The sequence below is a fragment of the Dipodomys spectabilis genome, unplaced genomic scaffold (assembly GCF_019054845.1).
Source record: "Dipodomys spectabilis isolate Male_0828 unplaced genomic scaffold, ASM1905484v1 ptg000375l, whole genome shotgun sequence".
NCBI lineage: Eukaryota > Metazoa > Chordata > Mammalia > Rodentia > Heteromyidae > Dipodomys > Dipodomys spectabilis.
The window spans coordinates 229,027-254,891 of NW_024871052.1; the positions used below are offsets into that span (position 1 = coordinate 229,027).

A 25,865-nucleotide genomic window follows, 5' to 3' on the forward strand; every position below is an offset into this window, starting at 1 on the left:
TGGATCTCAAAGAGTAAGAGAGAGAACATAAGATTTCACTGGAGAAAAAAACACGTTATACATCAACATTTTATGGTACCTTAGCTTTATCTATTATTTTGTTTTTGTTGTTGTTGTATTGGTCTTGGGGCTTGAACTCAGGGCCTGGGCGCTGTCCCTGAACTGCTTCTGCTCAAGGCAAGTGCTCTGCCACTTTGAGGCACAGCACCACTTCTGGTTTTCAGGTGGTTCATTGGAGATAAGAGTCTCACAGACCTTCTTGCCTGGGCCGGCTTTGAACCGTGATCCTCAGATCTCAGCCTCCTGTGTAGCTAGGATGACAGGCGTGAGCCACCAGCACCTGGCCACTTTCAGCTATTTTGGTGATTACTTGGAAATAACAGTCTCATGGATTTTCCTGCCGAGGCTGGCTTGGAACCCAAATCCTCAAATCTCAGCCTCCTCAGTAGCTAGCGGATTCTAAGTGTGAGCCGGGCGCCAGTGACTTACGCCTGTCATCCTAGCTACTTAGGAGGTTGAGATCGGAGGATTGAGGTTCAAAGCCAGCTCAGGCAAGAAAGTCCGTGAGACTCTTACCTCCAGTTAACCATCAGAAAACCAGAAGTGGCGTTGTGGTAGAACGCTAGCCTTAAGCTGAAGAGCTGAGGGACAGTGCCCAGGCCCAGAGTGCAAGCCTCAGGATGCTGGGCTCCCCGTGTTCGTTTTGATGCTTTTGATCTGCCCTCAGGGAAGAAAGGAACCAGACCCAGGTGCTGAGGCAGCAGCAGGACGAGGCCTACCTGGCCTCTCTCAGGGCTGACCAGGAGAAAGAAAGGAAGAAGCGAGAGGAGCGGGAGCGGAAGAGGCGGAAGGAGGAGGAGGTGCAGCAGCAGAAGCTGGCGGAGGAGAGGCGGCGGCAGGTGATGGGTGGGGCCTTGTGCCCCGTGAGTCATGACTCCTGACCTGGAGCCTGCGGGGGGGTCAGCCTGTGTGGGAAGGGACTGTGGGCAGCTTCTGCTTTTCCTGCCTTGTGCATTCTTAGTATTAGCTGATACCGAGCTGGCATGGTCTTCCCTTTGTCATCTTGTTTTGCGGTGTATTATCTCTCACAGCTAGATAGCTGCTCTCTTCAGGCAGTCAAATACCTAAATAATACAGCCACCCAACAGCACAGGCGCTGGACTTGATGGGCTAGTGACAGTGGTTCCTCACAGCCCTCTCCCCCCATTGGAGCCCTGGCCTCATCTTTGTGTTGTGTCTCCACAGAATCTACAGGAGGAAAAGGAAAGGAAGTTGGAGTGCCTGCCTCCTGAGCCCTCCCCTGACGACCCTGAAAGCGTCAAGATCATCTTCAAATTACCCAATGATTCTCGAGTAGAGAGACGATTCCACTTTTCACAGTCTCTAACAGTAAGGATCGCATGGGGTGCACGTGCTTGTGGTAGCGTCTGGGCTAGAGGTGTGGCAGCTTCAGACTCCACAGTGTTGAACAGGAGGCATCCCAGAGAGATGGGGTCAGATGTCGGGGGACGCCAGGAAGCATGCCATGAGCTGCCACAGGTTCCTTCAGGCCGGGCTGTCACATCAAAGCCAGTTTTTGTTTCTTTTGTTTTGTGCCCCGACTGGGGCTTGAACTCAGGGCCTGGGTACTGTCCCTTAGCTATTTTGCTCTACCACTTGACCAACAGTCCACTTTTTGATGGTTAGTTGGAGATATGAGCCTGCCCCGGCTGGCTTTGAACTAGAATCCTCAGATCTCAGCCTCCTGAGTAGCTAGGATGACAGGTGTGAGCCACCGGCGCCTGGTGTTTTCAGTTTTCTTCTATCATAATGTTTGAATCCTGCTAAGAAAGCACATACCTTACAAAGAAGGTCCCCAAGAGCCCCTTGATCTGCAGAGAGAGCACAAAGTGACGTCGAACAGAAGAGCAGGTGCGGTGGGGCTGTTGATCTCTCCTCTGCCCATGTTGCACAGAAGAAACCCCACTTCCTGAGGGTCCCTCGTGCATTTGAACGCACACAACAGTGCTTGTCATTCACATAGCAATAGACTCAGACTCTTACAGAAAGAAGACCAGTTTCTCATTCGTTCAGCCTGGATGGAGATCTTCCTGTTTTATGCATCTCCATATTGCTGGAATTTCAGGTACATATTACCATATAGCTGAGATTACACAAGTCAGCTGCCATTACTGGCTTATTTGCTGAGACAGGGAATCTCACTTTTAGCCTTGGGCTGGCCTTGAACCAAGAGCTCCCTCATTTCTCTGCCTCCTGAGTAGCCGGTATTACAGGCATGAGTCATTGTACCCAGCTCTGATACAGCTTTATAAATTTCTTATTTATTGTTTATTTCTGTCAGTCCTGGGACTTGAACTCTGGGCCTGGGTGCTGTCCCTCAGCTCTTCAGCTCAAGGCTAGTGCTCTGCTATTTGAGCCACAGCGCCACTTCTGGCTTTTTCTATATATGTGGTACTGAGGAATCGATCCTAGGGCTTCATGTATGCTAGGCAAGCACTCTACCACTGAGCCACCTTCCCAGCCCCAGTTCAGTCTGCTTTTTGTTTTTTTTTTAACCATGCCATTTTACCCCCTCAAGAGCTGATCTCATCTGCAACTTCCTCCCTTGTCGAGGTGATGCTTAAAAGACTGAGCTCATGGGAAGATGGCACAGGCTAGAGTATGCAAATGCTAAAATCCACTTTGTCATTTTTTTCCTGGGTTGTTCAAGACCAGGCCAGCACTGTGCTTGTTTTTTTTTTTTTTTTTAAGGTCATGGGGCTTGAACTCTAGGCCTCCGTGCTCCCCCTGATCTTCCCCCCTCCCCACCCCAGGCTAGGGCTCTACCACTTTGAGCCACAGTACCTCTTCTAGTTTAGGGGTGGTTTATTGGTGATAAGAATCTCATGGCCTTTCCTGCTCAGGCTGACTTTGAACTGCAGAACTCAGCCTCCTGAGTAGCAGCCAGGATGATTTCCTGTCTCAGCCTCAGACAGTCATCATAGGGATTTTGTTTGGTTTTAAAGAATTCATGGTTATAACCCTAGCTACTTAGCATTAGCTAGTTTATTGTCAGCTAGCCAGGCAAAAGGAGAAGGTAGATGTGTGCCTCACATGGTAGAGCATCTGCCCTGAGCAAAAAAAACAGAGAGAGAGTGAAAGGCCCTGTGAATTCAAGCCCCAGTACACCCCGCAAAAAAACAAAAAAACAAAAACCACACAAACGACAACTGGCCCATTTTGAATGGAGTGGAAATCACAAAAGCCTGCAGCCCTCCGTATCATGAGCTCACATCCACAGATCAGAAGTACGGGGAAAACATTAGCATCAGGATTTCTCATTATTCCCTAAATACTGCAGTGCAGGTGTTAAGTATGAGACAAAATGGAAACCTGGTTTAAAGGATGCAGGTGTGTGCTCTGCCACTTGAGACGAGGGACTTGCACATCTATGGATCTGTGGATCTCCAGAGGTGTTTCAGGAACCAACCGCATGGATGCTGTGGGAATGACTGTGTTTATTGTATTGTGGAAGTAGTGCTTACATCTGCTGACTTCAGTGTTAAGTAGAAAGCAGCCCTGGTTGTTCGTCACACCCATGAGTGTTTAGGAGGTGTGGAACTCAGAATGGCTGCTTACCTACATCTGGCCTAAGAAAAAGCTTCAATGCCCTGCACTTCCAGCCCTTCTGGAAGTTTGTGATTATTTCTTTTTGTTGTTTATGGTGTTGGTCGTGAGGCTTGAACTCTGGGCCTGGGCGCTAGCCTCAGCTCTTCAGCTCAAGGTGAGCGCTCTACCACTTGAGCCACAGCACCACTTCTGGTTTCCTAGTGGTTCATTGGAGATAAGAGTGCCATGGACTTTCCTGCCCTTGGCTGGCTTTGAACTGCGGTCCTCAGATCTCAGCCTCCCGAGTAGCTAGGATTGCAGGCGTGAGCCACTGGCACCCGACCTTTGTGATTATTTCTGTGTGAAAACATTTATCCAGGTGCTAGGAGCTCACCTGTCATCCTAGCTACTATTCATGAGGCTGAGATCTGAGGATTGTGATTTGAAGCCAGCCTGGGCAGGAAAGTCTGTGAGACTCTTATTGCCAATTAACCAGCAAAAAGCCAGAAGTAGAGCTGTGGCTCAAGTGGTAGAGCGCTAGCTAGCCTTGAGCGCAAGAGTTCAGGGACGGTGCCCAGTTCAACTACCAAGACTGATTACCCCCCACCCCCCAAAAAAAGCACATTATCAGAGAGTTGGTGTGGCGGCGGGCTTGTGATTCCTTTAAGCATTGCAGTAGTGTTCGCCTCTTCTCCACGTCAGCCGTCCTGGGGGGCCTGGGGTGCACAGTCCATCTCACTGCCGTTCTCTTTTCTCCATGCGACCTCTGCAGGTGATCCACGACTTCTTATTCTCCTTGAAGGAAAGCCCAGAGAAGTTTCAAATTGAAGCCAACTTTCCCAGGCGGGTACTGCCGTGCGTCCCTTCAGAGGAGCTGCCCAACCCGCCCACGCTGCAGGAGGCGGGACTCAGCCACACAGAAGTTCTCTTTGTTCAGGACCTAACAGACGAATGACATTTGTCATCCTCCCCCCACCCCCCGCCCCGCCCCCTAAAGGAAATGGAAAGAGAGAGAGAGAGAGAAATTCCTATTATTATTATAATACAATATTTTTTTTAAAAGACTGCCGCATCCTAAGGAAGGATGAGAAACCATGCCACCTGCGAGTCATCGTGTGCGTGTGTGCGTGTGTGTGCGCGCGTGTGCGCGTGTGTGTATGTGTGTGGTTAGCCATGAACGCACCCTCGCTCGGCAAAGCTCGCTTCACCCTTCCAACGGCCTCTGCACCACGCAGCCTCCAGCCAGCGGACGCCTGTCCAGCCACCGGTGTCCCACTGGGGAAGGGGACATTCCCACTTGTTCTCATTCATTCTTGCTTTTATGGAGAATAAACGTGAAAGCGTCCAGCCAGCAGCTCCAGCCCCATCTCCTGAAGACTACTTCCTTCTCCCGAGAAGCCTCGGGAGGAGCGGGGGAGAGCAGAGAGACGTTCCTTGAACTGGTTTCTGGATCACTTTTCCTTGTTTCTGTTGCTTTCTGATGACCAAAGGAATGAGGCTGTCATGGATGTATTTTTTTTCTTCTTCTTCTTCTTCTTTATTTGATAAAGAGCCAATTCTTAAAAGCCGTGAGTTCGTGCCCTGGGCTCCTTAGCCCACAGTAGCGTAATAAAGGTGCCTGGGCTGCTTTGTGCTTCTTTCGGCCATTGTCCCTCTCCTGGCCCCCTCAACTGAGGGCGTTGGTTTTGGTCCAACCTGCTGTCCTTTCTTCCCACCTGTGCACCCCACTAAAACCTGAAGGGGTCTGAAGCAAAGGATGGCAGTTCTTCATTCCTCTTTCAGCTGCTTCAGCTTTCCCGAATTGCCAAGCCTAGTGCCTTTCCATAGACAGGGCCGGTGGTGGAGCCTCTGTGGGAGGCCCTAGTGTTTTAAGGCATAGAGGGAACTCCCAGGCCCCGGGCAGTACGTGCAGTCTAGGCACACACCTGCTGGAGGTTCTATCTTCCTCCCTGGGCCGCTGTGTTCAAGTAGCAGCTGTGTGCCGCTGCTGGCTGATGCTGTTGAGTTCATGTAAGCGGGAACATAGCCACCGTGCACTGATACGGATTTCCAAGTGTTGGTGGCCGATCTGCAAGGCTCAGAACTATAGCACGCTGTACAAGCAGGAAGGTCAGGTCAGGGTAAAGCGTGACTTATCTATCATCCTCCAAAGCTCCTTGGCTTGGTGCAAACCTAAGGACCTCTCTGCGAAGTAGTAATATTAGGCATAAGGCTTTGTGCAGCCCTCTGTTGGAGTAAGGGCCACGGGGTCGAGGGGAGGCCTGTGGATTTTCCAGTGCCCTTGAACACCAGATCTGCTGTTATCCCAGCAAGCTTCGGAGAGGCGAACCTTGTTCTCCACTCAACCCAGGCAAAATTGGCTTCACCAACAAGCTACAAGGAGTGTTTTATCCCTCCTGGGGCCTCCCTTCCTGTCCCAAGTCCCAGCTCTACCCCGGAGGGAGCTGGGGGCCTGCTCTAGGCAGGGTGTACTAGTGTCCCACACCCAGGAAATGGTAGGGATTTCTTCTCTAATAGCACGGTCTCTTTTAGTAACATGCCCTTCTAGTTAATGCCTCTTCCAGTAACTAACCGTCGGACAGAGGATGTGAGATGCCACAAGGTTAAGACCAGGTCCCTCAGGAAAGGTAACTCCTGAGCCCCCTGCCCATTTCCTGGAGGGACCTCTCTGGTCCCTTTGAAACAGTTCTTTCTGCTTTCCTTCAACTCCATCCATGCCTGCCTCCTCGCTTAGTGCCGCCTCCAGGGTGCCAGTCACCCCTCACAGGTGACACGGGGCTGCATGCGTGTCACCATGCGAGGCCCATCTGTGGCTCCTAAGGACCTCCAAGAGCTGCAAGGGAGAAACAGAAGCCACATCTGCCAGGCTGTGCTGCTGTCTGCAAGTCACAGCTGGAACCGTCCAGCTGTGCATTCCAAAAGGCACAGTGAATGGAGCCATTTCAACTGCAGCGCTGTGGAAAACCACCATGCTGACACCCAAGATGGAGGTCAGCTGAACAACTGTGCGCTCTTCCTCAGCACGGCCCTTCTGGTCTTTTCCTCCTCCTACATCTGTAGGACTTCCTGCAACAAGTATTTCTCCTCACTTGCCTCTACCGTGAGATTGGGGACAGATGGCAGAGGAGAATGAATTATCTGCTTCTCAAAAAGTAACTAAGAACCTAGGATCTTTTAACTGAGCAGTTATGATGACCCTTACTCATGGTGCCAAGGCTGAGGGGGAAAAGAGTCTCGGAAGATGAGCAGTTGGATGCAGATCATTTGCCTGGTGCTTGAACAAAAAGCTCCATTTATACCTGCTTTCGTACGATGGAGGAGGGGCGCATCGGGAAGTTCACGCACCGCAGAAGCGCTGCCTCCGCTCTTACTGCACCCCAATAGTTACAGGATGATCACTTCTGGGTGTGGGGAAACAAACCTAGTGTAAATTCTTTTTTTCATAAAGGTTTACATTGTATTGTAGGTGAACATTAAATGTTTTATAACGAACAAAACCACCACCATGTGGGTGTTTCTGTCTAGAACGGGGACTGCGGGAAGGAGTCCAGGCAGATGTGTTCCGGGGTCCCTGGTAAGACATGGTTGCTTGGAAAGAGCAGTTCAGGAAGGAGCAGAGTTCACGCAGAACCCACACCAGCTGTCACGTGTCACCATAGGTGAGTTCTTGCATGCCTATGAGGCTAATGCTGTCTGCCCCAGGATCTACTTGGGACACTTAAAAGTACCAATGTCTGTTCCCTCCACCCCCCCCCAGGAATGGAAAGAGTTTGTCATCTGGTGATCGAATTTAACATGTTCGGGGCTTCTGCAACTCCCTGCCCCGACCTCCCCCTAAACTACCCATTTCTGGCGTGGTAGGCAGTGCTGGCTCAAACCTGTCACCCTAGCTTACTCAGGAGGCTGAGATCTGAGGATCATGGCTCCAGACCAGCCTTAGCAAGAAAGCCCATGACACTTTAGCATCTCTAATTAACCACCAAAAAGCCCGAAGTGGAGCTGTGGCTCAAACAGCAGGGCACCAGCCTTGAGCCAGAAAGCTAAACCCTGGCACTGGGTTCAAGCACCAGTACTGGCACCCCCCAAAAATATATACATAGCTATTGGATTCTTTGGGGAAAATGATTTTCTCTGGGGATGATGGCATTTTAGACCTCATTAGAACAGACCCAAGTCCCAGCTGCTAAAATAACCTACCTGTATGTATGCTGGGAATCGAACCCAGGACCTGGCACCAGAGGAAAGCGCTCTACCTCTGAACCAGAGCCCAACCCTCAGAACCCCACGAGCCACGACCATTATTTCTCCCAAATTAGAGGAATCCTTTAATGTGCCAACAGTCTAGCTGAAGTGGCACAAGATACAAGACCTGACACCGCCCCCCCTCCTCTAAGGAACCATGGGACTTTGCCAAGAAACCAAACCCCCAACAGTTCCATAGCAGAGAAACATTATTCTTGTCCCTCACACCTCCCTGTCTGAGCCCCAAGTTCCACTCAAAGAAAGGCTCAACCAAAAGCAGCTTGGACCGCACTTGGTATACATCATACATTTATTAGTGAATATTCCCTCTGAAATCAGCAACAATATTAAAAAAAATAATGATTGCACTACTTGGTCAAGCAGAACTAGCAACTTTCATTTTAAAAAAAGTACAAATCTGTTAAAAATTTCAATCAGTATACACATATATATAATACAACAGACTAGTTAGTTAAATGCTACAAACCAATGTGAACCGCTGAAATGGAGGAAAAAAACCACACATTGAAGCTTTAAGAACCATTTTTTTTCTCTATATATTAGCATTTTTTTCTCAAATACATACATGGGGAAAAATGAGGTAACTGTAAAATGTGCAAGGAACAGGGCCCCCCGAAATTACATATATTCAATCTATATGTAATTATATATATAGAAAACCTTTCTAACACGGAACCCAGGCGCTGGGGCCCAGCCAGGGCTGGGGAGAGAGCGTGTCCCCGCCCGGCCATGCCTCGGCCAGAGGTTGATAAATCGTAAACAATGACAAGCCCCCCACCACGGGAAATCATTGGTCACATGGCATCTAGTATATAGCAAGGTCGCAAATCACAAACATCCTAAATAATTGCTTCATAAATCATTTTTTTTTTGTTGCTTTTTTTTTTAATGATTTTGTTGTTGTTAAATGCTGTGTTTCCCCAACCCCTCCCCGCTAGCTGCTAGTTGAAATCCCATGTCTGCAAGCGGATATACAGTCCATGAGCCATTTTCCACCTGCCCGCCCTCCCCCACCCCACCCCAAACCCCCTTGCCCCCCCCCCAGGAAGCATTAAGGATTTGAAAACCTTGTTGTTGTTGTTGGGGTGGAGGGGGGAAGGGGGGGAATGGGGGGGATCAAAGAAGATGGGTCTCTGTGTAAAACACGTGGGTTTTCAACACTGCTATAAATATAGAAACGTCACCTGGAGTTATATACAGTAAGACTTTGGGTTCTCCGTGGGATAGGCCCAGACTGCCGGGCCCTGTGGCAGGCAGGGGTGCTGGGGGGAGGGGGAGGGGGCAGGGGTGCTGCGGGCAGAACGAGGGTGCTTGGAGCAACCCTGAGGCAGCAGGAGCCCAGGGGCTGCCTGCTAGGATGTGCCAGCCCCACACGCGGTTCGTTCATCAGGGCAGCAACCCCGGGGGGGGGGGAGGGGGGGAGGAATGGGGGGGGGGAGCTCAGCCAGACCCTACAGGGGGCACCTCCTCCGGAGGAGAGCAGAGAAAGTAGGCTGGAAGTCCAGGCTTTCCCTGGTCCCTGTCTCCTGGGATTCCTTGGGGGGGGGGGGGGGGGAAGGGGACGAAGTTGGGGGGTGGGGGAGACTCACCCAGGCAGGTGGAAGATTGGGCCTGGCTGGGGGGGGGAGAGGGGAGGGAGAAATGCCCTGAAAAGCGTAGGGTCCCGATAGGCTCTAGGGACGTGTGCAGTACAGTGCGTGGCAGTTATCAGCTGAGCACAGCTCCCCAGCCCCCCCAGCCCTCCCCTCCCACCCCCACCCCAGTGCAGCCCCGCCCCCCCACCTGCACACAAGCACGCAGGCCAGGCAGCACCACCCCACTGGGGCTCTGTCCCAAGCAACCCCCCTTCTCTGGGCACCCCCAGTCCTGGTTGGTCCCTGTATCTCACTAAACTTAAAAAAAAAAATCAAATGAATTCCACCCCCCAAAAGAAGGCTTAAATATCCACACCTCCAAACTCTACACGCAAGTTTTGGGGCTATAAGAAGAAAAGAAAGAAAGAAAAAAAAAAAAGAGTAGAAACAGCCAAAAAAAAACCCCACAAAAAAAAAATCTCCCAAGAGGGGGATCATCAGGCCAGGGCCAAACCCTGTGTGTCACCTTGGAGAAGCCGTGTCACCAGGAACACAGCCCTTGGCGGCTGTGGCTGGGGGGGTGGGGGGCTGTGCCCCAGCACAGATCCGCCTAAGGAACTAGACCACCACAGCCAAGCTGTCTGGGGGTGCAGCCAGGCAGGGACTCAGGGAGTGGCCGGTGGCCATCATCTGTCCTACACACCTGGCAAGGCCCCCTGGGTGGTGGGCACAGCGTTTCAGTGTAGTGACCCAGGATGGTGACCCCTTTGCCCATGGCTTGGGGGAGAGGGGGACGCGCCAAGGATTCCCACCGGGCACACTGGAGGGGGTGGCGGGGGGGGGAGACCTGCAGGTTCTCCAGTGCCAGCAGGGAGGAGGCCTCTCAGGGGTCATCAGGAGGAAGGCTGGGGTGAGGGGGTAACACCCAGACAGCTCCATGGTGGGCGGGCGGGCGGGCAGACAGGCAGGCAGGGGGGAAGGAGTCTTTGGAGCTTGGCAAATGCAGGGGCTTATTGCAGGGGTTTCTCGCAGGGCTGGCCCTGGAGTTGTAGGTGGAACGGAGGCAGGCCTGGGCCCCTCCCTCCCCGGCTGTCCTCCCCGGATGTTTCCAGAGCTTCGGGCAGGGTTCTCGTGGCGCCTCACTCAGCCTCTCTGGGTACCTCAGAGGCATCGGCCCGGCAGATGGGACACGTCCGGTTGGCCTGGGGTGGGGTGGGGTGGGGAGTCAGGCAGGTTTTGATCCCACGGCCTGTATCCCACCGATTTTGATTTGGGTTGGCTGGGTGTGTGTGTTTGTGTGTGTGACAGACCTCAGGGCCTAGGGACCATCCCTGAGCTTCTTCAGTCAAGACTGGTGCTCTACCACTTGAGCCACAGCTCCACTTGGGGCTTTTTGGTGGTTCAGTGGAGAGAAGAGTCTCCTGGACTTTCCTGCCCAGGCTGGCTTCGAACTGTGATCCTCAGATCTCAGCCTCCTGAGGAGCGAGGATTACCAAGGCAGGCAACTCACTTTTCGGGCTTTTTGCTGGTTAACTGGCGATGAGAGCCTTACAGACTCTGACTTTGAACCGCCATCCTAAGACCTCAGCCTCCTGAGTAGCTGGGATGACAGGCGTGAGCCACCGGCTCCGGCCATCTTACCTTCAACCATTTGTCCACACACTTGGCGTGAAACTCGTGGTTACAGGGGAGGACTCGCAGCAGCTGCCGCACCTCGAAGTCGCTGAAGCAGACCACGCATCTGGAAGGGTACAAAACGGCACCCCCATGCTGAGAACTCACCACAGAGGACCCCAACCCCCATCCCGCCATCCTCCCAGAGATCTCTGCAGCCCAGCCAATCAGGGAGCAGGACTTACAGCGTCTGCTCTGACTGGTGGCTGTCGGGGTTGAAGCGGTACGACGGGAGTTGTTCTATGTCGGCTTTGGTGAGACCCCGGGGCTTGGCATCTCCCAGCCGCTCGGCCAGGTTCAGGAGGGCCTGGACGGGACAGGACAGGGGGAGGGGGGAGGGATCAGTGAACCCAGGGGGTGCTGGGACGCCCAACATCCTCAACCCTGGCCCCACTTCCTTGCCAGCACGGACCTCGTAGTTCTCCATCTCCATATCATCCACTTCTAGGTCCAGGCTGATGGTGGGTCCCATAGCTGTGGGTGACATGGGCAGCATCGAGCTAGAGGACAGGTCAAAGGGCTCAGTGTCAACGTCACTAGGGACTGGAGGGCACAGGATGCTTCCCTCTGTTCCACTGCCCTGGGAATCTTATCTTGGGACATGGCGGGGGGGAAGAGGGATGGAAAAGGGAGAATCGATAACCCAACTAATCCGCATGTGTTGCACCTGGTGGGGTGGGGGTGGGGGTGCTCCAGGGACAACCAGGGTTCTAGGATCACCGTGTGGGTACTTACAGGAAGTAGGGCAGGAAGCTGGGGTAATAAGGTGGTGGAGGCGGCGGCGGCGGCGGTGGAGGTGGTGGTGGCAGCGGCTGTTGAAGGCGGTACCTCTGGGTGCTCAGTCTCCGTGGCATCATGTGAGAATAGGGCTGGAAGAAGGGGCCAGTGGAGGTCAGGGGGGCAGGCCGCCCTCCGGTTCTAAATAGGCTCTCCAAGAACCATTAAGAGTCACAACCGTAAGATACATAGCGGAATTGTCTCAGCGAGGCACAATGTACTTTTCACAGCAAGCAAGCAGGCTGCTCCCTTTTTATCCCTAACCCAGAAGGCCACGCCCCTGCTCTGCTCAGATTGGTTGAGCTCAGATTCACCATCTGCTTGTGATTGGCTATTTTTTTTTTCTTTTGTCTTTTGTGTGGCCTGAACTCTGGGCCTGGGCGCTGTCCCTCAGCTCTTCAGCTCAAGGCGAGCGCCCTACCATTTGAGCCACAGCACCACTTCCAGCTTTTTCTGCTTATGAAGTGCTCAGGATTCGAACCTAGGGCCTCATGCAAGCGAGGCAAGCACTCTACCACTGAGCCACCTCCCCAGCCTGGTGACTGGCTAATTTGAATAAGAGAAATTTATTTCTGTCAGATGATTTCTGAAGTAAGATGAACAGTATACAAAGTAATCTCAAAATAAACCCACAATCCTCTGCTAGTTCTTTTTTTTTTTGGCCAGTCCTGGGGCTTGAATTCAGGCGCTATCCCTGAGCTTCTTTTGCTCAAGGCTAGCACTCTACCACTTGAGCCACAGCGCCACTTCTGGCTTTTTCTGTGTATGTGATACTGAGGAATCGAACCTAGGGCTTCATGGATGCTAGGCAAGCACTCTACCACTGAGCCACCTTTCCAGCCCCTCAGATAGTTCCTGAATAATCTGAGGTGTCTTAATTCCATCTTGGAAAGAAACCACTTTAAGATAAAATCTAACATTTCAAAAATCCTTTCCTGTCCCAAAGCAGAAGCATCTTCTCCTTAACAAGAGCCAAGCCACCAGGCCAAAGCAGGAACTCCCCCCCTCACACATACCCCCCCCCCCCCCCCATCAATCATGGGGCTTGAATTCTGGGCCTGGGCGCTGTCCCTCAGCTCTTCAGCTCAAGGCTAGCGCTCTACCACTTGAGCCACAGCGCCATTTCCTGTTTTCTGGTGGTTTATTGGAGATAAGAGTCTCCCAGCCTTTCCTGCCCGGGCTGGCTTTGAACTGCAATCCTCAGATCTCAGCCTCCTGAGTAGCTAGGATTACAGGCGTGACCGCCTGGCTGAGCCCAGGAGGGGGGACAGATGAGGGGCACTCACCACCCCAAAGGACAGCTCCTGGTGCAGCGGATCGTGGGGCAGGTAGTTCAGGGGCACTGAAGGGGACAAGGCTGGACCGGGGGCGGAGGTGGGGTAGGTAAAGCTGCCCAGGGGGTGCTGGTCCCCACGCAGGTCCACGTCATTGTCCAGCCGCTGCAGAGGCTACAGGAGGCAGAGGTGGGTTTGGTCATGGGTCTGTGACAGGGAAGACCCCCCCCCCTTCCTCCTCTAGCATCAGATCCGTTCCCCAGACTCACCATCCGCGGGTGCTGGGTCTGCAGTGATACAAACTGCCCAAGAGGTGCCATGTGGGTGGGCTGGGGCGGTGGGGCGGGCGGTGGGGGGTGCAGAATGTAGGGGTCACCGGAGATGAGGTGGGGGTAGGCCTGGTAGGACACAGGGAGCTGTTGCATAGTGCATGCCTGGATCAGCTGCTGAGAGAAGGGGAAAAAGGGCGGCTGGGAGAGAGCCAGAGAATGGTTTTCTGGGCTCTGGGCTGGGCCTCTTGCTTTCTTTTTTTGCCAGTCCTGGGGCTTGAACTCAGGGCCTGGGGCACTGTCTCTGAGCTGCTTTTGCTCAAGGCGAGTGCTCTACCACTTGAGCCACAGCGCCACTTCTGGTTTTCTGGTGGTTCATTGGAGATCAGAGTCTCACGGACTTTCCTGCCCGGGCTGGCTTTGAACCGCGATCCTCCGATCTCAACCTCCTGAGTAGCTAGGATGGCAGGTGTGAGCCGCTGGGCCCTGCACAGGCTTTTTCAACCGTGGTCAAAGGGACACTGGGGCCTGCCCGCTGCCTAGCGACGAGGGACGGCGGGGCCACGTCTGTGTCTCCACCGAGCGCTGGCTACTCACCGGGGGCGGGAGACAGCAGAGTGGGTAATGCTGCCCGCTGAACATCACGGAGCATGCTGGGAGTTGCTGGGCACTGCAGCCGGGGATGTGCTGGCCTGCAGGCAAGGGGAAGCCTTGGGTGGTTACTGTGGTGACGGTGTAGGACAGAGGGACAGGTCCCTGGTGCACCTGTGAGGAGAGAGAGGGCCAGGGCGCTGTCGGGAGGAAGCGTGGTCGCCAGCTCAGCCCCCAGCCCAGCCGGACGCGCCCCCCACCCCCGTACGCTGCAGACTGCCCCCCCCCAGGGCGAGGGGGTAATCCTGAGATGGGGAAGGGGCCTCCATCCCCCCCCCGGGCCTCAGTTTACCTACCTATACCTAACAGTGCGTCGCTTGGGACGTGTGAGGAGTAAAGCCGGGTGGTCTTGCCTACCTGCTCGTGGAGATCAACCATGAACGGGCTCTGCTGGGAGGCTTGGTGCAGCATTCGGGGGCTCCTGTGGGCAGGAGCCGAGGCCCGGCGCTCCTCTACGGGGAGGTGTGGGGGTTGGCGCGGTGGCTGCTGGGAGGGTAAGCTCTCATCCTGGGCAGGTGGACTGGCCAGGGGGCCCTGGCGGCCGAGGCTACACCACAGAGAGGAGGCCCCAGTAGGAATGAGGGGCCCCTACACATTCAGAGAGCAGGGAGAGGAGCCAGGGTCCCCAGCCCCGCCCCCCCCATCCGAGATGGCCCCCCCATCCCATCCAAGTAGGGAGCAGGGCGGTGGGGGGGGGGGGGGTGTCCCCTCTGTCCTACCTTCCCCAGAGCTGGCTTGGAGCGCTGCTGGGCCCCGCGGAGAATCGTCGCTGGGCTGTAGGGGCGGACGGTGGCCACCTAGTCACTGCTAGAGCCCATGGCCGCATCAGGGGAGCCGAGGGCTGGGGGGGCCAGGCCGGGGGTCACAACCCTAGGAGACAAGCAGAGCGGGACACTGAGGCCTTGGAGAGACGCAGCCCCTTGCCCAATGAGGGGTTAAGAGGAGATGGATCCAATTCCAGCCGCGTGCATGGTGCTCGGAGTCCAGTGCTCACAAGAGATCACACGGGCTCAAGCCTCAAGGAACCCAGGCCTCGGCTTCCGGCTGTGTCCAGTGGGATCACAGGGCCTGCAGGGCAGCCAGGCATTGTGGCTCCCTCCTGCCATCCTAGGTGGAGGCTGGGATGTGAGGATCGAGGTTCCAAGCCAGCCCAGACAGTGAAGTCGACTGAGCCTCTTGTCTCTAGTTAACCACCAAAGAAAACTGGAAGTAGACACATGGCTCAAGTGGTATAGGGTTAAAAAAGAAAAAAAAAACGCTAAAAGACAGTGCCTAGGCCTTGAGCCCAAGCTCCAGTACCGACATTAAGAAAAAAGCTCCAGGTTACAATGTCCTGCTAAGAGGCGTGGGCAAGGCACTGCAGTGCGGCCTCCACACCACTAGGGGGCTCCCTGGAGACACTGCTTGGAGGTCTGGGATCCAGTTCTTTTTCCATCACATTGGGGCAAAAGTTTTTCCGACTGCTTCCTGCCTCAGGGAAGGGCTCAGTCCAAGACAAAGATGTATCTATCCTGTTCCTAACCTGTTCCCCTGGTACACACAGGTGTGACTTCAACGTATTAAGGACAGTGTCATTATTATACCTTTCTTTTTTTAAAATTTTGGGGGTGCTGGACCTGGGCTTGCACTCTGTCCCTGAGCTTTTGTGCTCAAGCTAGCACTAACTAGGCCACCTGAACCCCAGTTCTACTTCTGGTTTTCTGGTGGTTCACTGGAGATGCGTCTCACGGACTTTCCTGCCCGGGCTGGCTTCCAACAGCGATCCTCAGATCTCAGCCTCCTGAGTAGTGAGGATGACAGGCGTTGAGCCATGGGCGATAGGCTATTTTACTGAGGCTCAATTAGAGAGGAATCCTGGCTGTCCCTGCAGGGGAGCGGAGGGGGAGCTTGCTCTGGGAGCCCCCAAATAGGAGGCGGGGCCTGCTGAGAAATAAGGAGGAAGAATCTGAGAGAGGAAGTTGGGCAAGAATAGGGGTGTCTCCTCCCTGTGGGTCAGACTCAGGGGTTCAGGTGAGGATCTGGCTCAGTCCAGGCTTCCTTCTACCCACTAACTCCAGAGCTAGAAACAAGCTCGTGGCAGGAAATGTTCTGGACCAGCAAGGACCTATAAAGTTGAAAGGTACACATTACCTAGAAACAACCCCCCCACACACACACCTGCTGTTCACATAGCCCAAGGAGCCCACCAACCTTCAGCTCAGAACCCCAGTCCTTCCTGCCAACAGTACAAGCTTGCTCCCCAAATCTCTGCACAGGGGAGTCCTTCTCCACTTTTGCAGGCAAAGTGGACACTTCTGCTAGGTCCAGACTCAGGCACTCGGCAAAAGGGGTTAGGCTACCATCTGGCAACGATGACACTGAATGCCAATGGCTGACACTTGGGGATCTTGCTGGGTGCTGGTGGCTCCCGCCTGTCATCCTAGCTACTTAGGAGGCTGAGATCTGAGGATCGCTGTTCAGAAGCTAGCTGGGGGGGGGGGGGGGGGGGGGCAGGAAAAGTCTCCGAGATTTCTCCAGCAAAAACCTGAGTGGCAGACCTGAGAGAAAAAAACTTAAGGGACAGCGCCTAGGTCTTGAGTTCAGTCTCCAGGACCAGCACAGAACCACCCACCGTGAGGTATTAACAAAACCACCCAGCCTCCTATGGGAAGAAAGAAGAGGGCCACACTAGGCTTTGATCCCCCTCATTCAGTGCGAAAGCTTCCTCTCCAGGTCCACCCCCCCACCCCCATCCATCCTCTGTCTCCCTACCACGGGTGACGGGGTCTGTAATCCCCACCCCCACCCCCAGCAGGCCAAGCGCACATCCTGCACATGTGTGCACACACATCCCTCACTTCCTGCTGCTGATCTGGCCACAAGAGAACAAGGGAAGCTTCAAGAAAAGCCTACAAATAACCAAAAATGCATGCTCTGGTCCACCCCAGACCTTCTGGATGTGTGTGCGCACGCGCGTGTGCGTGCGTGCATGCCAGTACTGGGGTTTGAAATCAAGGCCTAAGTGTTGAGTCTTCCCCTCAAGACCAGAGCTCTAACCACCTGGGCCACAGCTCCACTTTCGGCTTTTTGGTGGTTCATTGGAGATAAAGAGTCTCACACTTTTCTGCCCAGACTGGCTTTGAACCCAGATCCTTAGATATCAGACTCCAGTGACACTTGGATTTTTATCACATTCCCCAGCATTTTCTTTCTTTCTTTCTTTTTTTGGCCAGGCCTGAGCACTGTCTCTGAGCTTCTTTTGCCCAAGCCTAGCGCTGTACCACTTGAGCCATAGCACCACTTCCAGCCTTTTCTGTGTAGGTGGATGGAACCCAGGGCTTCATGCACGCGAGACAAACACTCTACCACAGAGCCACCTTCCCAGGCCTCCCCCAGCAGTCTCTAAGGCCCAGCCCAGCTTAGAAACCTCAGCCTTTGGCTGGGATCCTGGGAGAACTATGCTAACTCCTATGGACCAGCTTGGCAAGTTCTGACAGTAGCTCTTGCAGGTGATAACACAGGCTGTGTGTCCAACCGAGGGTTACACACTAAGCCAGTGGTCTCCACTGTTCCTGTGTATCTATCTGGTTGTCTCCTGAGGCTAGGCAAGTGCCAAGACTCAGGGGTGCCGATGCAGGGGCCCAGGGGTGTGGGAATCTGCAGATCCACTACAAAGGGACCCACTGCTCAGGGAAGGGAAGAGGTAAGGAGCTGAGAAACAGAACCAGCAGGCAGAAGGGCCTCTGGCTGGGAGGCAACGGTGGCAGAGGTGACAGGGTTGCCAAGTACAGTTCCACACTTAACACCCTCAGCTCCTGCCTAGAATCTTGGATGGAGACTTCAGACGGGAGATCCCTCCCGGCCTCAGTTTCCTTGTCTGTAAAATGGGAACAATGCACACTCTATCTCCCAAGCCGGCGCTGGTGGGCCACACCTGTCATCTTGGCTACTCTGTAGACTGAGATTTGAGGCTGGCTGAGCTCAGACAATCATGGCTCAAAGCCAGCCTGGCCCGATCAATCTGAGAGACTCTCGTTTCTAATGAACCAGCTAACGGCCCAGAAGCACAAGACCCTGAGTTCAAGTCCCCGTTTTGGCACATACACATGCAAAAGGATTTCCTCAAAAGGCACAGCAGAATCCAACCAGTGGGGTGTGTGTGATCACTAGAAGCCATTCCCAAGCAGAAACAAAGCACCCCTTCTTTCAAGGCTGCAGGCAGCGGTGGAAATATGCTGCCCTCATGAAGAGAACCTCCGAATTCTCTTAAGTGGGCCCAGGGTCTAGAAGAGCTGAAAGGACACACCCACTTTGCAGCTAACATAACTGAGGTCCTAGGGAAGGAACTTGCTCTAGGCCACAAAACCAGAGAGGAACAGAACTGATCCTGGCAAGGACTTAGGCCCAGACTCCTCCAACCCCTGGCTCACGCACTGACTGGCATTAAAGCCCAGGACAGAAGCCTTCTTTTCTCACCTGTAACCTAAGCTAAGGGAGGCAGGAGAGGGTGTTTGTTCTCTCTTAGGCACCTGTGAAGAACTCTGCCAGTGGATTCAAGGCGTGGGGTGAATCTAGCAACTTGTTCAAGGTCAAACAGCAAGGGGCGATCAGGAGGCCACCCCTGAACAGCGCTGCTTTTCCATGCCTGCACAGCGCCAGTGAGGTCTGCCAATGGTTCTTCAGAGACCCATCAGTGCACGCAAGCAGAGCAATCCCAGCAGTCTGACCCTCCACACCCACACGCCCCTCCCATCAGCCAATTCCCAAGTTCAAGTACCCACTCTGACCCTAGCCAGGGCAGCCCCTGGCCCTGTCCTTTAGGCCAGGGGGAGGTGGGGTCTGTCAACCAGGAAAGAGTGCTTCCTCTGGGCCAAGTCCAGAGCTGGGAAACAACGGCAGGTTCAGGCCCCACTTCCGTCCTACCCTGGCCCGCCCCCCACTCCACAGAGGAGCTCCCCAAAAGGCAGGCGGGCGGGACCCCCACACCCCAAAGAAACCTAGACACCAGGATGACCTTGGCCAAGGAAATCCTCAGTCGCCACAACTGTAAAATGGGGGTTGGAGATCTCTCCTCCCCAGGGCACCTCTTGATAAAAGAAAAGGGGGTGGGGGTCAGAAAAGACAAGCAAGAAAGCCAGGTGGGCCCCAGACTCCTGGGGGGGGGGGGATAAGGCTGCCCTCCCTCCCCCCCGCGCCCCCCCCCGGCAGGCCAGGCGCGGGTTGTGGGGGGGCCCCCAGGGAGCTCCCAGAAGTCCCCCCGTCCTCCGGGGATGGGGCTCAGGCTCGGACACCGGCCCAGCTCCCGTCGCCCCGCGCTCGGAGGGGAAGGGCGGGGAGGGGAGGGGAGGGAGAGGCCGGGCTGCAGCCCCGGGGGGCGGGGGGGCGCCCCCGGCGCGCTGTGACTTTAAGAAGCGAGGAGCCCGGACCATGTGCTCGGCGTGAGACAAAAGCAACAACAAAGGAAGTGGCGGCCGCCGGGGGAAGGGGCGGCTCCTTCCTCCCCGACCGCGGCGCTCGGCCCCGGGAGGGGGGGCGGGGGGGCCCGGCCCGGCCCGGGGAGCGGGGGGGGCACGACGGAGAGGGGGTTCCCCCTCCCCGAGCTCAGCGATCGGGACCGCCCTCCATTAACCCCTGCAGGGCCAGCTGGCCAGGCCTCCCCCCCCCCGTCCCTCCCCCGCCCGCCCTCCCCGGGAGGGGGGGGGAGGACTGGAGTTTCAGGGCCCCGGGGGAGGGAGGGTGTGTGTGGGGGTCGGGGAGGGGGGGATCGGGAGTGGGGAGCCCCGGCCCGCACTCACCTGCGGCCGGCCGGCCTCACGACCGCTTCTTTGTTCGCGATCCGGGATGGTGGAGACGCGCGGGGGGTGGGGGGGGGGGCCGGCCCGGACCCCTCGGCGAGTCCCCGCCCTGCGGAACAATGTGCTCCCTCTCCCCGCCCCGGGCCCGGGGGGGGGGATCGCCGGCTCCTTCCGGGGGGGGGGCCCCCTCTCGTCTTTGTTGTCCGCCGGACGCCGTCCGCCGGCTCGGCGCGGGGCTCACGCGCGCTCGGCCGCACGGCCCGGGGCCTAAGGGGCGCGGGAGGCGGCGCTGGACGCCGCCGGGCTGCGCGGGGGCCGGCGGCTGGCCCTTTAAGAACTGTCCGCGGCGGCGGCGGAATGTAACAAACCCCACATTTGATTCACAACATTCGGGGCGGCGGGGTCGCGCGCCGGGGCGGGAGGGGGGCGTGGGGGGGGCGCGCTCGCGGGGGCGCGCCCGGCGGCGCCCGCAAACAGTAGCCCCGGTGCGAGCCCGCGGCGGCCCCGCCCCGCGCCGCAGGCCCCGCCCCGCCGCCGCAGGCCCCGCCCCGCCGCGCCGCCGCCGGCCAATCGCGGCCCGCCCTCCGCCACGTGACCACGAGGCCGCCATCTTAAAAGCCAGACCGAGGGGGGGGCGGGCGCGGGGGGGAAAAAAATCCCTCCGATTCGTGCCCCCCCCTCACTTAAAGTCACCGCAGTCACAGCCCAAGGCGAGGGGCGGGGCCTCGGGGCCCGAGCGGAGCGCCGGAGCCCCCCGCCGCGCGCCCGCCGCGAGCTGGCCCGGCGAGCTCGCCCGCCACCCCCGCCTCGCAGGCTCCGCGGCTTCCCCGGGCGAGTTCCTCCAGCAGCAGCGCCGCCAGGCCGCACTTACCGTGTCATGGCCGCCTCCTCGGGGCCAGGGCGCCTCCGGGGACGCTTCCGTGCGACGGGGCTGACCTCCGGTGCAGCGACGGGGGTGGGGGGGGGGGAAGCTTCTCAAACCGGCGCGGGTGGCTAGGATGGTCCCACCAGCCCCTGAGCCCGCAACCTCCCCGGAGATGACGTCACCGCCAAGAGGTGCCGGACCGCGGTGACATCATGGCCTCCCCTCCCCTCCCCCCCCCGGCGCGTCTTGTTTATACGCAGCGGCGCCTTTAAAAACGCTGGGACCGCCCGGATTGTCCAAACGGGCCAATGAGGGGCGGCCTATGCAAACGAGCTCAAGCCTACCGGGCCCCGGGGATTGGCCCGACGCGCGCTGACGTCACACACACCCTTGACTGCCCCGCCCCCCGGCGTGGAGGGCCGGCGGAAAGGGGCGGGGCGCGGGTGCGGTTGAAGGCCGAGCCCGGGCTCGCGGTCCCGGGGCTGGGCTGCGGGGGGGGACCCCGCGCGACCCCATCCCGGGAAGCCGAGCTCACCGAGGCTTCTGGGCTGGAGACTGGCGATGATGGGTGTTTACGGTGACAGACTCTTTTTATCTCCACTGAACCAAACACCTGGGAGGAGTTGGTGGCTCAAGTGGAAGGTGTGGGGGGGGGGGGGTTAAGGGGCAGCAGCGCCTCCAGGTCCTGAGTTCGAGCCCCGGGGCTGGCAGCCTAGATAAAAGAGCAAGGTTCAAACCCTGGCCCCACTCTTCCCCTTCCTGCTTCGTGGGGAAACAGTGTCTTCCTCCTGCGACTGTATGTTAAATAGGCCTGGGGGAGGGGGGGGTGCTTAAGTGCAAGCTGTCCTGGTCAATCCTTTTGGGGTCCCCCTCTGCCAGCCCCACTCCCACCACCCTTGCTGGGTGCCCTCTCTGGCTGTCCCTGACTGCCAGTCCTTCTTTTCCACCTGGATCCTCTTTCTTTCCTACCTTTTTCAAGCTGCTCTACCACACCAGTTTCCAAGAGCTGTGTACTCAGCTCCACACACACACCCCCATCTTTGCCTACCGCCTAGATCCCCTGTCTTCCCCCCCCCCCCAGCTTCACCTCATGCTATTTAATCTGCCTGTTACTATCCCTCCGCCCCCCTCCCCTCCCCACCTGGCAGGGAAAGTTCAGCCTTTTTATCTGTATTCATTTTCCTCAAGGTACTAGGGGCTTTTGAACTCAGGGCCTGGGGCTCTGGTTCCTTAGCTTTCACTACCCAAGACTGGTGTTCTAGCGCTTGAGCCACAGCTCTGACTTCGGGCTTCTTGGTGGTTTATTGGAGACAAAGAGTCTCATGGTCTTTCCTGCTTGACCTGGAATTGGAATCCTCATAGCTGGGATTAGAGGTGTGAGCCAAGGGTGCCCAGTACATATCTTGCTTTTTTTTTTTTTTTTAACCTGGTAGGATTAATCCCACCTTGCCAGTAAAAGCAGTAGAGTATTTCCATGGGGCTCTTCTGCCACCTCTCCAGCCAGGCCATCACCTAGTCCTGGCCTGGCTCACTGGTACTGGATGCTCAAAGGAAAGGCTGTGGGATGAGAGGCCCCTGGTCATAGTTGGTCAAGAGCTACCCTTCCCCGCCCCATACACGCTTTTCTCTTTCTCCATTCTTTCATTTCCCTAGGCTGGGCCTAGTCCTGGAAGTCCTCAATAAATCCCAGAGACCAAAAGGTCTTGAGTATATGCAAAACACAGCCCAACTTTATCCAACTTCTGAATGTTTCCATAAAACCCAGAAATTCTAGACTTTGCTTCAAAATCCTGTGCTTTGGAACCCCCCATGTGGAGATAGAAACTGGCACTCCTAGCTCCTGCCTGCCCCCCATCTCACCCTGCCCCCAGGAGGGAAGGTACTGTTCTCTTTCACCGTGGAAAGTGGGTCCAAGACAGGAAGTCTCTGCCCTTGCCACAGAACCCAGAAGCCTGGCCGGCCTCCTGAGCTCCAGAACCACATGTGTGATGTCCTGATTTTGCCACTGCCTCTTGCAAATCTGTGGTGGAAGGCAAGGAAGGCCTTAGGGTCTCCTGCCAGGTCTGATCATCTCAGTGACCTCCATTATAGAGAGAAACTGAGGCAAAAAGCCATATGTCTCTCTTTTTTTTTTTTTTTTGGCAGTCATAAGTCTTGAACTCTGGGCCTGGACTCTGTCCCTCAGCTCTTCAGCTCAAGGCTAGCGCTCTACCACTTGAGCCACAGCGCCACTTCCCGGGCTGGCTTTGAACCTCGATCCTCACATCTCAGCCTCCTGGGTAGCTAGGATGACAGGTGTGAGCCACCGACATTATGTGTCACTTTTTATCAAGGGGCAAACTTAGGGTCACATTTGTATGTGTGCCGGTACAGGGGCTTGAACTCAGGGCCTAGGCATTGTTCCTTAGCTTTTTCTGCTCAAGGCTAGTGTTCTACCACTTGAGCTAAACCTCTCCTGGCTTTTTTGCTGCTTAGTTAGAGGTCTCAGGGACTTTTCAGTTTTCCTGGCTCCAACCAGAAGTCCTCATATCTTACCCTTCCAAGTAGCTAGGACTACAGGTGTGAGCCACAAGGTGCCTGACTTTTTATTTATTTTTTTTTTGGGGGGGGGGTCCAGTCGTGGGGCCTGAACTCTTGGCCTAGGTGCTGTCCCTCAGCTCTTCAGCTCAAGGCTAGCGCTGAACCACTTGAGCCACAGCGCCACTTCTGGCTTTTTTTCTTTTTGCTTATGTGGTGCTGAGGAATTGAACCCAGGGCCTCATGCATGCAAGGCAAGCGCTCTACCACCAAGCCACCTTCCCAGCCCCGTGCCTGACTTTTTAAGTTTGGGTCATACAATGCAAATAGCAACTCTGGATCTCTGGTGATCACTGAGGCTGCTCAAGAATCTGGAGCCACCCCATGAGCTGGTGGCTGACACCTGTCATCCTAGCTCCCCAGGAGGCTGAGATCTGAAGACCCCAGCTCAAAAGCAGCCCAGGCAGGAAAGTCTGTGAGACTCTTATCTCCAATGAGCCACCAGAAAACCAGAAGTGGCGCTGTGGCTCAAAGCGGTAGAGAGCTAGCTGTGAGAGAAAAAGTTCAGGGACAGCACCCAGACCCTGAGTTCAAGCCCCACAACCAAAACAGAAAGTAAAAGGAAAAATCCAAGGCCTGGATATTCCCAGATCAGGAGAGAGACCTCAGGCTCAGGTACTAGTGGATGGCTCCAGGTGACAAGATGGAGGGTTTGCACAGAGGGGATCTGGTTGTGACCCAAGTACAAAGCACTATTACCACACTCCAGCTTCCTCTGCCAGGCTGCCCAGGCAGATGGGAGGGGCTTGGGCAGGCCAAGGCAGGAAGAAGAGGGTGTGGCCCTCATTTCCCAGGGGGCCCTGCTCCGCCAGGGTTTCCACCTCCCCCAGATCCTGCATGTCAGAAAATACTCCCCCTCAAACCTTCCTCCAAACAGGACACAGTAACTTTCCCAGGGTGCACCACCTCAGGACACACAGCACAACAAGACAGAGCCAGGGCTGGTCTCGACCTGACATAGCACAGAGTACGGGGACCGAGCCTGGAGTCACCCCAGAGAAGAGACAGCTAGGCCCCCTTGTAGGCTTCTCTGCTCTGGGCAGGACGGAATGCACCTGAACCCCAAACTACCTTCATTCACAAGAACTGACCCATGCCAGGAAGAGGGCGTGAGGCTCTATCTCCAATGAGCCAACAAAAAGCAGGACTTGCGGGGCTGGGAAGGTGGCTCAGTGGTAGAGCGCTTGCCTTGCATGCCTGAGGCCCTGGGTTCGATTCCCAGCACCACATAAGCAAAAAGAAAAAAGCTGGAAGTGGTGCTGTGACTCAAGTGGTAGAGCACTAGCCTTGAACTGAAGAGCTGAGGGACAGTGCCCAGGCCCACAGTTCAGGCCCCACGACCGGACCCTCCCCCCCCAAAAAAAGGCAGGACTTGCTTGAGCTGTGGCTCCAGTGGGTAGAGAGCCAGCCTTGAGGGGGAAGAAGCCAATTCAAGCCCCAGTCCCAGCAAACAAAAACATAAGAGTAAATAAATAAAAGCTCCAGCCTGTCATCCTAGCTACTCAGGAGGCTGAGATCTGAGGATCACAGTTCAAAGCCAGCCTGGGCGGGAAAGTTGGTGAGACTCATCTCCAATGAACCACCAGAAAACCAGAAGGTTGGGGACATCTGTAAAGAGGGGTCAGCCCGTGGCTCCCGCCTGTCATCCCGGCTACTCAGGAGGCTGCGATCTGAGGATCACGGTTCAAAGCCAGCCCGGGCAGGGAAAGTGAGACTCTCTTTATCTGCAATGAACCACTCAGAAAACCGGAAGTGGCGCTGCCCAGGCCCTGAGTTCGAGCCCTAGGAGGGCCACACTTACCACACTTACAAAGTATGCCACTCGGGGAGGAGTGAGATGGGTGGGGATGTGGGGAGCAGCCGAAGGGTCCCCCTTCTCCCCCTCGCCTCCCTGCCCCCCCCACCATTAAGCACAACGGGCTCGAAGCCCCCGCGGGCCCGCTCCCGGAACCCGACGCGGGGATCCAGCCGTGGCGATCGAGCATGCGCGCGGCGCAAGGCTCCCTGGGACTTGTAGTTCGTGCGGCACTGCCAGAGTCGGGACACTGCAGGGAAAACGGCGCGGCACTGCTTCTCCCGGGACGGAGAACCAGCCTAAATGTGGGAGCCCCCCCCCACCCCACCGCTACTCTGCTTGCCCGGGCCGCCCATAACCGCCACGTCCTCTCCGCACTCCAGGCGCTCCGAGTCTGGCGGCGGCGGCGGCCCGGCGTTACCTGGGGGCCGCGGCGGGGGCTCCACCCCCACCGGGCGGCGGCGCGTCGCTTCCGCTGCAGCCAGCTGCGGCCCACCCCCCCCCCCCCTCGGTCCGTGCAGTGGAACCGTCCACGGACCTCACCACTCAGGCCGTGCGGGGGAGGCGGGGCCAGCAGAGGCGCGTCGGCTGCGCGGCCTCGGGCCGTGCTCTCCCTGCTCGCGCGAGAATGGATCTGCCTGGACTGTACCATGCACGCGGCGGGGGGGGGGGGAAAGGAGCTGGCGGCCACGCCCACTCGGGGGCTGGGCGGCCGAGGGCGCGCTCTAGGGCAACGCATCCCACTTACTGCCTCGGTGACTTTTGGGACTCTTCGCTCCCTGGA

At 56.3% G+C, this 25,865-nt stretch overlaps 2 protein-coding genes across 10 annotated transcripts in view; one reads left to right on the forward strand and one right to left on the reverse strand.

The window, feature by feature from the left end:
* Window positions 1-25,865, forward strand: part of Faf2 (Fas associated factor family member 2) — a 70,464-nt gene that overhangs the window by 42,379 nt on the left and 2,220 nt on the right. The window contains exons 9-11 of one of the 2 annotated variants that reach the window (XR_006145321.1): window positions 728-899; window positions 1,246-1,389; window positions 4,361-4,739. Coding sequence is in view for 1 of the 2 variants with exons in the window: in XM_042667063.1 (XP_042522997.1) it covers window positions 728-899; window positions 1,246-1,389; window positions 4,361-4,543 (499 nt within the window). In the remaining variant the exon portion in view is untranslated. Of the gene's footprint in view, window positions 1-727; window positions 900-1,245; window positions 1,390-4,360; window positions 7,078-25,865 lie in introns of those variants that run through there. The other variant, XM_042667063.1, reaches the window with a different exon arrangement.
* Window positions 9,616-25,638, reverse strand: Rnf44 (ring finger protein 44). Of its 8 annotated transcripts, none has more exons than XM_042667067.1 (11): window positions 25,620-25,638; window positions 14,790-14,940; window positions 14,428-14,617; window positions 14,017-14,184; window positions 13,420-13,596; window positions 13,163-13,324; window positions 11,835-11,968; window positions 11,512-11,599; window positions 11,285-11,406; window positions 11,067-11,166; window positions 9,616-10,627 (listed from the first exon to the last, which is right to left on the reverse strand). In XM_042667067.1, exons 2-11 carry the CDS (start codon window positions 14,894-14,896, stop codon window positions 10,565-10,567), a joined length of 1,311 nt encoding a protein of 436 aa, XP_042523001.1. In that variant the 5' UTR covers window positions 14,897-14,940; window positions 25,620-25,638; the 3' UTR covers window positions 9,616-10,564. The 8 variants fall into 8 exon arrangements, with proteins under 8 accessions (XP_042523001.1, XP_042523003.1, XP_042522998.1 ...); XM_042667069.1 differs by lacking the exon at window positions 25,620-25,638 and adding an exon at window positions 20,716-20,989 and having other exon boundaries at window positions 13,420-13,593; XM_042667064.1 differs by lacking the exon at window positions 25,620-25,638 and adding an exon at window positions 20,716-20,988.